At 33.5% G+C, this 13,065-nt stretch overlaps 1 protein-coding gene across 7 annotated transcripts in view; it reads left to right on the top strand.

Moving 5' to 3' along the window:
- SWT1 (SWT1, RNA endoribonuclease homolog) overlaps positions 1–13,065 on the top strand; it is a 128,211-nt gene that overhangs the window by 5,053 nt on the left and 110,093 nt on the right. For all 7 annotated transcript variants that reach the window (XR_003045104.1, XR_003045105.1, XR_003045106.1 and 4 more), the window contains exons 3-9: positions 680–763; positions 2,156–2,214; positions 5,080–5,815; positions 9,392–9,451; positions 10,570–10,708; positions 11,518–11,619; positions 11,988–12,176. Coding sequence is in view for 3 of the 7 variants with exons in the window: in XM_025043989.1 (XP_024899757.1) it covers positions 680–763; positions 2,156–2,214; positions 5,080–5,815; positions 9,392–9,451; positions 10,570–10,708; positions 11,518–11,619; positions 11,988–12,176 (1,369 nt within the window). In the remaining 4 variants the exon portion in view is untranslated. The remainder of the gene's footprint in view (positions 1–679; positions 764–2,155; positions 2,215–5,079; positions 5,816–9,391; positions 9,452–10,569; positions 10,709–11,517; positions 11,620–11,987; positions 12,177–13,065) is intronic.

The following is a 13,065-nucleotide window of genomic DNA, read 5'->3' as shown; positions in this document are numbered from 1 at the left end:
TCACATGGTTTGTGCCATTACTTTTTAGGTCTCCATTCAGATGTCAACTTATCAATGGGGCCTTGACTATTTAAAATTGCATCTGCCTCTACCCCCACCTCCCAGCCCTTCCTGACCCTTTTCTCTGCCTTATTTTTTCCACAGTGTAATGTGACACACTAAATATATTACTTGTTTATTTGTGAATTCCTGCAGTAAATTTTAACCTCCACAAGGGCAGGGACTTTTATAGTTTTTTCATTAATATGTCCCCACTGTCTAGAATGTCTTTGGCACATAGTAGGTACTCAAACTATGTTTGTCCTGGGTCTGTTGAATTCAGAATCCACAGAAGAATAACTGGATATATGGTTTGGCTTTGTAGAAGATTGAATTCCACCATGGCAGTGCCACCTTCCAGTGTCCTTTTCCGAGCTGTCAGCTGGCTATCTTCTGTCACACCTGTATCCCATCTCATCTCTAACTTAAGGGCACCTAGGTCTTCGGAGTTCTCGTTGCGTCTCCCTTCTAGTTGAGTGTTTCTTCCTCTTACTGAAGTTTGCCTTTGAACGTTGTTCCCCTCTGAAGTTTATTATTAATGTAGAAGGGATGTTGATTTATAATAGCGATGAAATAATGTTGTCTTATACTGTGCTTTATTTTGTGGTTTTCTTTCTTTGTTTCCAAATGGCATTCTTAGGATGAGAAAGAGAAAAAAACTTCAGCAAGTTCTACTAGTTCAGCTTGCTCTATAAGATCCATTTCATCAGAGAAGAGAAAACTGGTAAGTGTTTAGATTCTGTAACTCTAAAAATTATTTATATTAAGATTTTAGTCTGCAATTGGTAGGCTTCTGATATAAATTCCCCCACTAGTGTTTTTCCCCTTATATTATACTTACTTTTTGATAGCCAGTGGGGAAAAAAAAAACAGTTTGGTTTTGTCTTTCTTCTACTCACCAAAAAAGCATTTATCAAATTCTTTATTTCTTTGTGCTGATAGACCCTATCATGTAGGATCAGACAACATGGATATAAATTCAGACATTGTTTTGTGTCTTTTCCCGTATATGGTTGTATTTGTCTTTATAATTTCCTTTTGAAGTAGCCAAGGCAGATATAGTGTCGGCATTTTTTTCAGATTCAGAAATTGAGATCCAGAAGGTTAACTGACTTGTCCAAGGACACAGTATTGTACAATAAATCCTCACTTAAATATCATTGATAAGTTCTGCAATTTAAGTGAAATTAATTTTGCCATAGGCTAATTGACATACACAAGAGTTAAGTTACTGCAGCATCTCATCGACATAATGAAAGAATGAATGAAACGGTGTCATTCGAGGACCTGCTGTACACAGCAACAGAGCCAAGTCCAGAGTTCTTTCCACTGTCACACAAATAATGGGGGACAGTGGCAGCAGACTAAACACTGGGTAATAAGAAAAAGTAGTTTTAAAGGTTCCATGTATACAGAATTGTGTTTTTAAGAACTTGTTTTTATATAATGAAACTGCTGTTTCAGTTTATTATCATTATACTAACCTTCTTAAAACACCAATTTCATCATGTTTTCTCTCCGTTTGTCATTTAGGACCCTCTTAAATTTGGTTACACCTTAACCAGTTTTCTTTCTTGTCCTTCAAAGCTTCTGCTTCTAGATAAGTTAGGTTATCTTTCTGCTGAACTTGCACCAGTCATCTCTAGCTTCTTAGAATACCTAAGCATTCTTAGCTGAGAATGCCTTTTTTTTTTAACCATTAATCTTTATTTAATCTGTATTCAATCTTTAGCATATATTTTCCACCTTTTTTTCTAGGTATGTCCCAACTTTTGGTGGTTGATGTTTTTGAACCTTTTACAACTTACTGTGTATTTTTCTGCTTTAGTATTTAATTATGTCCTTACATTAGGTTATTTGTACATATCCTTTAATTTCTCTTTACTTTATTTTTTTACTTTACTCCAAGCTCTTTAGAGCAGGGACTATATCCTGTTTGTCTCTTATTTTTCTTGTGCCTAACCCTGTAACTCCAGGGTATATAGAAAGGCAGGGTGGTAGAATAGAGAGTAGACAGTTCAGCAAGTATGGAAAAATTGTTTCCCAGTCTTCTGCTCCTATAACTGTAGTACCAGTGCACAGCCTGTTTCTTAAATGATACATTTTTTTCTTTCAGAAATCAGATCATACAGACATTCTGTACTGTAATATAAAAAGAAGACAAGAACTGAAAAGGTAAATTCTTCCTTTTTTTGATATCTTTTTACTTTTTTTGGCCTACAATTGTGAGACTTAAATATATAGATTTGCAAAATCCTTTACTTACTTAGATTAGTACTATTTCATATGCAAATATATCTAGGTATATCACAGATTATGATTTTTGAATTTTCATCATATTAATATAAATTTAAGAAAATGTTAAGTGAAATAAAAAGGCTATCAATTCTATACTATATGTGAGACACTTTCAAATACAGTGTAGATTTTTATCTTAAGTGATTTGATTTCGACACACCCTTATAAGATACATAACTTCATTACTTATAGTAATAGAAGAAGTTAAGAGGCTGATTTATGAATTTTGGATAAATCATCTTTAAATATTACCCTTGAAGAAAATATGTAGCTTATTGAATTAATGTGGCTTGAAAACCATGTTCATGAAACAGGATATGGCTACATCCGGAGAACTTGGGGAATAATGGAGGAATAATGGAGATTATTCTTTAATGTCTGCGTTCTTTGGATAAAAAGTTAAGAGAATTTTGTGGTGATGATGGGATTTCTTACTACTAATTACAGTAAATATGTATAAAAATTATAATGCATAGTAAAAGTTAATAAGGTCAAGGTTTCTCTGAAAATAAAAAGTTATAGGAAAACAACTTAAATGGTATTAAATGTATAAATAAAAGTTCTACTTCCCAGACAAGCTCAGTTAATGTTTATTAAAAGCAAAAACAAAAATAAAAAAAAAATCTCACTTGCTCGTGATTCTTCTTTAGTTTTTCTTTTGAATCACCCTCTATTTTTTTGTGATACTTTGCTTCTATTTTATCTGTTGAATTACGTTGTCACAAATTTCATGTCATGTTAACTATCACTTTCTAAATTTTCGAACTAGATTTTTAATGCCTTTTGTACTAGTATCCTTTTTTTAAATTTTAAGTTCTGAAACACTGCTTGACAAATAAAAATAAATGAAAAAATATAAAACACTGCTTGATTGTTCACTAGTTACCTTTTGCTTACAGGTACATTTTCTAGCCTTTGATTTTATATCCATATATAAGAACAATTTTTAAATAGACTTCTGATGTGCCCACAAAGTCTTTGAGAGGAGGAAGAAATATTGTTGAATTAGTTTGAGAATAAGATCTAAATTATTCTAAGAATCCAGTAAAGCTCAACTCAGTTTCAGCATTTACGCAAAATCTTACAGTGCTTAGTAGTTGAATACCTACTTCAACAACATTTCTGATAGGTAGTCTTTTTATGGGGATAGCAAAGAAAATAAAATCAGATGAAGACTCAGAGGAAACTCCTATATATACTCTGAGATCTTTAGAATTTGCCCTTGCATAATTATTTGAGAAGTCACTTAATTATCATCTCTTTCTCTCCTGCTGGACTGTAAGCTAATTCAGGATAAAGATTCTATCTGATGTGTCTTCCACTGCCTCTCCAGTACCTAGCAGAGTGACGGCCACTTAGAAGGCACTCAAGGATTTATTAATATAAATTACTGGATTGTGTTACATTGAAATTTTTTTCTCTTTTTTGATTACAAGGTAATATCTACTTTTATTAAGCAGGAAAATATTATCACCTATAGCTATTACTACTTCTAAGATTTAGCACATTTCTTTCTGGCCTTTTTACTATGTTTATTGAAATTGTTGAGACCACATTATACATACAGATTTGTGTCCTGCTTGTTTTTTGCTTAATATTATATCAATATGTTTTGTTATATCATTGAAAATTTTTATAAAGATCACTTGAAATGACTGATGTTCTCTCATTTGATAAAATTATGTTTCTTAGTCATTTCCAAAATTTTAACATTTTTAAATTAAACATAATTAAAATTTTACATAAAACATAATTAAAATTAAACATAATTAAAACAATTAAAATTAAAATTTTAACATTGGAATTTATATTGTCTGGTAAATTTTGCTATTATAATAATCCTTAATTGAATATATTTATTTTTAGTTCACTTATGATTTTTTTTTTCACCTCGGGATAGAATTATAAAATGGGAGTTACCGAGAAGTCAAAGAATATGAACATTTAAAAAATTTTTAATTATATTGTCTGATTCCTTTGTGGAACTAATCATTTTGAATTTCCACCAGCAACTTATGAGAGAAGGTCCATTTAACAACCTCTTGCCAATATTTAATGTTATTTTAAAATCTTTGCTAATTTGATAGAAGAAAATGGTATTTCATTATAATTAGCATGTCTATAATTACAAAGGAAGTGAAATTTATTTTCCCAAATGTTTATTAGCCTTTCCTTTTTTCTCTTTTATTAATTTTCTTTTTATGTGCTATTCTAGAGTCTTAGTACTTTTTGATGAGCTTTTTATCTACTAAGACTGATAAACTGACACATATATATATATATATATTGCAAATGCCATTTCCCAGTTCTTTGATTTTATTTATTATTTTTTAATATGCTAAAGTTTTACAGTAAGTAGTCATTTACATTGACTATTTTCTCTTGTGATTTTTCCCACTGCTATTAAATTTAAGAAATTCTCCATTAAGTCAGATAAATATTCTCTTTTTTCTTCTGTGGTTTTTAAGGGTTTGATATGAATATAGCAATTATGGTAATAATAATAATTTTGCACTTAAGTATATACTCTTTTTGGAATTTATGTTGTCTGGTAGTTTAGAAAGTTGTAAATTTTTTCCCCCAAATAGCAAACCAATTATTCATTTTCGATGTAGTCATTTCTACTTTTTATGAAGTTTGTGTCAAGCTAGTTCTGTCATTTCCTACCTAAAGTAATAGAGTACAAATTAAGTATAATCATGTATAATTGTAATGTAATGAGGTTTCTGTCCTGCTTTACAGACTGAATGTAGACACGACGACTCCAAGAAAAAGACCAAATATTAATCCTTCATCCCAAGGACCTGTTAAACTCCAAGGAGCATTAAATTCAAATGTTAATCAAATTATTTCACAGAGTCCTTCTTCAAATGGAACTAAAAAAGACATAAGTAAAAGTGTAGATTTTAAAGTTAATGATACCAAATTGACAAATGTTAGGAGTAAGCTTGACCATGGAATTAAAAACCTTAGCAGTCCTAAGATTGCCAAAGATGTGAAACCTAAAGCTGAAGTCCAGGCAAGTGAAAAAAAATGGTCTCACTCGCTTGCTCAGAGGGAGAAGATGAAAGAACTCAAGAAAGAAAGGCACAATAAATTTAGAGAAAGCTCTGAAAAATATGTTTTGGAAAAATGCAAGAGAATCCCATTTTCTCAGGATTGTAATTCCAACAAGTTAAGTAAGGAACCCCTCGAATCTAGAAGAAGGAAGATCAGTTTCAAAATCCCAGTAAAATCCCATGATCCTCAACAGAAGCTTGTAGAAGAAAATGTCTTCAGTTTAGATTCTAACAAGTCAAAGACTAAGCAGAAGAAAAAAGAATGCCTGGAAAGCTCTCAGGTTTCATTAAATTTGACGAGGCACAGAAGTAAACATTTATTTTCAGATTCCGCATGTAAACAGACTGTTTGTGAGTGGAAAGGAAAATATGAGCATCAAGAAAGTAATGATTCAAGTTCTAGTGAAAATCTAACCCAGGTAAGGTAATGCAAAACAAAGAATACAGATTTTAGCAAAGGTCAGTAGAACAACTGTTAATGGTTATAGAGGGCCGATTCAGATTTAGTCAGGAAGATGTGTGCTGGTTTTTATTTCACCCCTTTAATTTCACCTTTCTTAGGAAGATAATCCTGGCAGATATCAGGATCCATCATAGAAGAGATTGTGTAAAAATGTAGAAAGATGCAATTCCAGATAGTCCTTTAAGTAAAGCACCGTGACAGTCTCCCAGGCTCTTTAACCCCAGGTACTGTACTGTTGAACACTCAGGGCTTAGTATCCTGAATAGCTTATTCCGTTAACCAGTTATTTTTTGAGTGCTGCTATGTGCCAGACATGACAATAGAATAAACTGTAAGGGACACATAGTCTGTGTTTTCAGAAGCTTATATTCATGTGAGGAGACACAGCAGTCACTTAAGTCAGAAAAGCCCTTACCACTTAATATGGGGATTAACGTGGCCTTGCTTCACTGTGGAGGGAAAGGTTTACCAGAGGAAGTGGGAGTAACATTGAAACAGAACTGAAGCATGAATAGGAGTTACTGAGGTGAAGGTGAGGTGAGGGAGATGGGATGGAGACACAAGGGTGTTCCAGGCGAAGGGAACTAACCGCATGTGCCAAGATCCAGGCTAGAGAGCTGGCCACGCTATTTTGGTTCTAAATTATGGAATAAATTGGCATTTATGGAATAAGTGGACTACTTTGAGAACCTATTCTCTATAGCTTTCTTTCTATGGCAAAATTATTTACCTTTAAGAGAACTTCTAGAACTTCGGAACTTCAGAACTTTAGAACTTCAGAAATTTAGAGACTGCTTATAAACAGGAGTGGTTGGAGTCTACCTGCTTTTAAGTGTCAAGATTATAGATACTTGCTACGAAAGATGGATTATAACTAGGGAGGCCAGAGGAGCTTGAGAGAGAGTACTTTTGTCCAATGAATATGAAAGGTTCCAAAGAGGGAAAGAATTGAGTTTGTTCTTTTTATGGCTTTCTTAAAGGAAAACAACCTCTAGTAGTTTCTTGTGTTCTAACCAGTTCTCTAGAATAAAATGAAAGAAAAAAACTCGAACTTGCCACTACCTTCAGTGAACATCTTTGTGTCATTGCTTGGTGCACATCTAGGGAACAGTATAAGAAATTCCTGCAGTGCATCTTACAGTTACTTTTGGTCTCTATAGAATTACTCCACAAACCAAAGGAAGGACTTAGCATGGATATTAAGTTGTAAGGGAAGAAATGTTCGCATGATTACTTTTCAGTTTTTTTAATTAAAACTTTATAAAACGTTCTTCGATGGCAGCCTTATCTGACTTAAAGTTGTTTGGACACAGGAGCAGCAAGTAATATTGTTCTTATCTTGAATATATTTTTTTCCACATATTATTGACAGTAGAGAATCATCTCAATATTATGTTTGTTGTTTGGTTTTCTTAACAGATTCCTCAATAGATAATTCTTTTCCTAAGATAATGAGTGTACTTTACAAGGAAATAGTTGTATTTTCTGGATTTAGTCATCCTGTTATTTAGTAATACTGTTACACTTTCCTAAGAGAAAATGACTTCTTTTTTTCCCTAGGTTTTATAGTCCTTTGATATAGACCCCTCTCAGATTGTACCCTCCCCCCAGCATTCAAAATTAATGTTCTAGAAATTTATGGTTTTTAGGCCATTTTTACAAATAGCATCCCAGTTAATCCTTACAAATCCGTGAGACAGAAATTCATCAGTTTACCAAACATTAATTAAAAGTACCTATTATGTATCAGGTATGTTTCTCATTATTAGGGATTTAGAAATGAATAAAATGACCTTTACCCTCAAGAAGTTCTCAGGGAGGCAGATTAATAAACAAACACAATTGCAGTACAGCGAAGTAAATACTAGAGCCCTAAGAATGGGGTCGGTGTTAGTAGAAATTTTGGGGTGAGTTAAAGAAGGGCTCACCAAGGTGGAGATTCTTAAGCTTGGTATTGAAGAACGTGTAGAGCAAGGGATAGAAGGGTTGTCCTGCAAAGGCAGAGGTCCAGCGTGTGATGGCAGAGTTGTGACACCGCGTGGCGAGTACCTGGGCACTTCAGTTGAGATGTGTAGAGAATCTGTAGGAGAGGAAGTGGGAGCGGAAGCCATGTTCCAGACAGTGGGTTATTTTGCATCCAGTGAGGAAAATTTTATCTTTTATTCAGTAGATGGTACAGAGTCCCTGAGATGTAGTCATGTGAGCGGTATAATCTGGTTTTCAGTTCAGAATCACTCCAGCAGGGAAAACCATTACCAGTCTCACTATTGATTGTCCCGTTTGTCATTCTGAGAAGCCTTTCTCCCCATCCATGTCTTTAATAAAGCATGGTGGGGAGGACTGACAGTTTTCCCTGAGGAAAAATTAGGTAGGGACCATGGACACAAACTTTTCTGGTTTTTTAGGTGGTAGAAAATTTATTGAAGTGACTTGTGGCTAAAGAGTGAAGGGTAGTAGTGACTAAGTAAAACAGTGTAAAGACTTCGAATGTCAAGAGTTGCAGGAAGTTCTGATAATAATCTCTAGCTTGCTTGGCACTTCTTGGTTGAAGAGAAGCTTAAAAATCCAGGGAGATTTACTGTCAGGTGGAGAAGGGATTATAAAATCCAGGGTCCTGGGGTAGTAAAGTGATAATGGGCCCACGTGTGTGAGGTATACAGTGTTATATCATGTGAAGACTGGAGATGGGAAGTTAAAGTGGAAGATGAATTCCCAATGAAGGAACATGTGATACACTTCTTTAAAGAGGGTTTGTAATTTATACCATATGTAGCTTCCTGTAAAGTACATGTGAGTATAGTGTCATCTTGGAGAATTCTTAGAAGGTGATTTGGTTCAGTAGTGGCTTTTGCTGAGTTCTGTGTTACCTGTACGTAGGGTCAGGGAGGTCTCATCTGCTCAGCAAAAGTGCCAGTGAAAAATTGGAATTAGAAAGATTTTCAATCTCTGCTAGAAGACAAAAACAGAACACAGACTTTTGGTGTTCTGTCCGTGTATAATAATACAGCTGTGCATCTTTTAGCCTTTCCCTCTCAGCCATATTATATAATCTTCTGGTTCCCTTTGTTGTGCGAAGTGACTTTCGGAAATGGCTGTTATTCCTGGATGAAAATTTCCCACCGCCAGAGACCAGCTCTTTTACCTTTCTATTTCTTTGGGTGGCATGTAGTTTCATTCTTAGAATATGAGTATTTTTAGGAATGTATAAATGAATGAGTAAACCCTAAAGAATTTCTGCCATGTTTCGTGACATAATACAAGAAGGCTTTTCTATTTTAGGGGCAATTTCACTCCTTAAGGGGCATTTGGCAATTGACTTGATGGAGACATTTTTGATTGTCGAGCTCGGGGGTGGGTAGTGCTTCTGGTATCTAGTGAGTGGAGGCCAGGGATACTGCTAAATGTGCTACAGTGCACAGAACAGCCCCAGAACAAAGCATTGTCCGACCCCAAATGTCAGTGCCAGGGCTGAACAACACCACTGTAGATAACATGCCTTGTTCTTAACTAATAAAACCACTTTTCATTTCAGAGTTTTGAAGCACCATGTTCTTCAGTGTCACTCGAAAGTATTCAAGATACAGATCAAGAGGTTACTGCTATACTTATTTACTTTGAATATTTTTAATGAAATTAAGTGAAACAGTTCCTATTTAATAAATGAAAATAATACTGATATCCATATGTAAGTTTTTATGAAGTCATGAAAAACTATTTGGAGAAGTATTTACATTTACTTGATCACCTTTTTTGCCTTCTGGCCCACAAGTTACATGAATTTTGATTTAATGTTATCATGTGTTTGCTTATGCCTGGCTTGCCAAAATGCTGTGTGATGCTGACATGTTTTTTGCACATTTTTCCTAATCAGCAATAAGATGAAAATGTTATTCAGTGAAAATGAGAATCCATACATATTTATTTTTTTACCTGTTGCATCATTTCCCAGGTAGAATCTCCTGATTGATCCTCGTGGAATTTTTGCATAGAATTTTATGGTCCGCAAGCCTAAATTAAAATTAGATTCATAGAACACTTTGTGTTTTTCTATTTAAGGCAGACTTGAAAACCATATTAATTGATTTTTATTACTGAGAGTCAGTTGTATTTTCCTGTCTGGTGGGTAATTGCCCCCTTGATAAAGATTTCTCACCTCTGCCCTAAAGCTAGGTTATACTTTCATTTTTTTGCACCAAAATCCATCAAGGAACTACTTCTCTGAAGTGCGAAGCGTCTTAAGATCTAGGTTTCATAGACATCTTAGAAATCTCAGGGAGAGTGCTGCTCATCATCCCGCTAAAAACATTTGGCTCCTAAAGCACTTTGAAGTGAGAATGGGGATGAGAATTAACTTATTTTGAACGTCTACTATGGATTAAGTTTGTGTGAAGAGCTTCAGATTATTTCATTTAATCATCACAAAAATACTAAAAGGAAACAGATATTTAACATTCTTATTTTTTCGATGAACAAACTGAGACCCAAAGTAGTTAAATAATTTGCTTGCCTAAGGTTATGGAAGTCATAAGAGCTATTTTAAAACCCTGTGTAGGTGTATAAATCTGTTCTTTTACCATTCCGCCTCTATTTTTTTGTAAATTTTTTTTTCCCCACAAACCATCTCAAGTGAAGTAATTAAGAATTAATTGCTTTATTATTAATCTGAAGAGTAAATGAAAAGTATTTTACTGTGGGTCTTTTACAATTTAGATGCAGATAGTTGAAGAGCTTCATGCTGCACGTGTGGGAAAAAGTGTAGATTCACCTGTGGTGCTGCCTTCTGGAGAGTTAACAAGCATGGAGATTGATTTAGTGGAAGACGATAGACATTGCTCTGCTGGTATACCCTGTGTGTATATGATGATGTCTATGATGTATGCTTTCTTAAGAATGAGTGTGCCAATTCAATTTTTATAATATTTAGATGTAAAATGTTAAAATGTGCTCATTTGCAATAATAAAGTATGGTATATTTCTTTATAGGAATCAGGTGTAATATTTATCTTATCATCATTCATTTTTATATATCTCACATTATTAGGCAATTAGATGTATTTTCTTCTTTTTGTCAAGGGGCAGCAGTCACAGTAATTAGTTGTCTTTTATTCCTGGTAGTAATCATAACTTTTTAACAGTTTCAGCTATGTAAAGCATTGATCAATTCTTCCTACTGGGAGATAGATAATGATATATTATCCAAAATCTATTAGCATACTATTTTGAATTGTATTTATAAAAATAGTAATGCTACATTACATTCACATTGAATTTTTCACTCTACTGTTTTTGTGTGCATTAACATATATGACCCTCACAATAGCTCTATGAAGTAATGCTAATATCTGTTTGCTTTCTTTTACAAGTATTAATTTTTTCAATTATGTTTCACTCAGTATATTAAAATTAGCTTATGATTCCTAAGTGCACAGCTACCAATGGTGAAGGATGGGGTTTTGCAACTGTAATTACTGTAATTACTACTGGGGCATCAGTTTATGTTCTTTCTCTTAAGGATTGCAGTAAATGTGTTTTTGTTTTTGTTGTCCAAAGGACTGCCTTCTCTTAAGAATGTTATCAAAGTTCTATGATATTTAAATTTCAGTTATTAAAGACTGTTATCAAGTGTCATGAAATCCTAATTTTGCCTTCTTTCTCTAGCAAATACTGCTTCAGACAAAAAGCTTCTAATTGTTATTGACACAAATATTCTGATGAATCATCTCAAATTTGTTAGAATTTTGAAGACAACAGAAATACCAGGTATTTATAAAACATATTTGCTGATTCTGATTTTTATATTTTAGTTGATATTTTAACAGTGACGTGGGTTTTTTCCCCCCACAAGTACATTTCCATTTAGATATTAAGCATATGTATTAAGCATAATCAGCTTAACTTAAAAAAAAAAACCTTCACAGGTTAATCTAGCAATCTACATTTAACTCTTCTTTGATTTCCAATACTTTCTCCAACATTCTTTCGACAAATCTGTTAATTTCCATTTTTTTTGTGTTAACTCTTCATTTAGATTGTGAATTCCTTACTTTATAACTTTCAGTTCTCCTACAGCATTTCAACTGAGTAACATAATATTTGTTGACTTCAAAGATATCTTTTTTATTTTTTAGGCTTTGATAGACTTGTGTTAATAATTCCCTGGGTTGTTGTGCAAGAGCTAGATCGTATGAAGGCAGGAAAACTACTAAAATATGCCCAGCAAAAAGCTATACTTGCAGTTCATTTCATCAATGAATGTCTCAAAAATCAAGATAGAAATCTATGGGGTCAATCAATACAACTTGCATCTCAAAAACTTTGTAAGTATCGTTCTTTCATGGTGCTTCCTGGTTAAGATTTGTTTGGGTGCCAACTCATTGGAGGGAAATGGTGCAAAACTTTAAAAACTTTATAACCGTTGGAAATGTGCATGACAAAGCATGGTGATGCTTTGTGGGATCCTTGATTTATTTTTCTGCTTCTCCTAGACCTTCTTAGGTTATGTCTCTATTTTACAGATAGTAACTATTATAGTTTGTGTGCACAGTAGTCTGTAATACAGTACTTTGGGTTCTTTTTTTTAAATACTGTTGCTGAGTGATGAGGCCCATAGTAATCTAGGTTTCTCATCTGTTACTGCACACAGTTTATATGATGTAGAGGCAGGGATTATTTTCCTCTAGTTTAATTTGTAATAAGAAAGTCTTTTTGTAATAAAAGTCTATAGATTTTCTCCCAATTTTTTTTTCCATATTAGTTTTTTTGTTGTTATTTTTAAATCATTCTAGTCTTAGAACCCAGGTATGCTCTTTATGTTTTACATGAATTTTTTGGGAAAAAAAAATCTGTGCTTAAAGCAACACCATTTCCTCTACAGTTTATACATCCATTTAGAGGATTTGTCTCATCTTTAAAAATTTGTTTCTTCCCAGCTCAGAATTATTTTTATATGTAGATGTACATTATTTTATATATCATGCATGGATTTCTGTTGTCCACGGTACCCATATTCACCATAAGATGTGAAAGAATTCATCCTAGATGAATCTGATAATGGTATTAATGCTGAGAAGAATATTAATGCATAGCTGGCTTCCACCATTCATTCATTCATTCATTCATTCCATTTACAAATATTAGCTCTTAGTATATTCTAGCTACAATACTTACACATTTTAAGTAAGAACTTTATGTGATATAAGATCTTTT

This window comes from Pteropus alecto, unplaced genomic scaffold (genome assembly GCF_000325575.1).
Source record: "Pteropus alecto unplaced genomic scaffold, ASM32557v1 scaffold101, whole genome shotgun sequence".
Classification (NCBI taxonomy): Eukaryota; Metazoa; Chordata; class Mammalia; order Chiroptera; family Pteropodidae; genus Pteropus; species Pteropus alecto.
The sequence above is the reverse complement of the archived record's forward strand: the minus strand, read 5'-3'. Positions and strand labels throughout refer to the sequence as shown.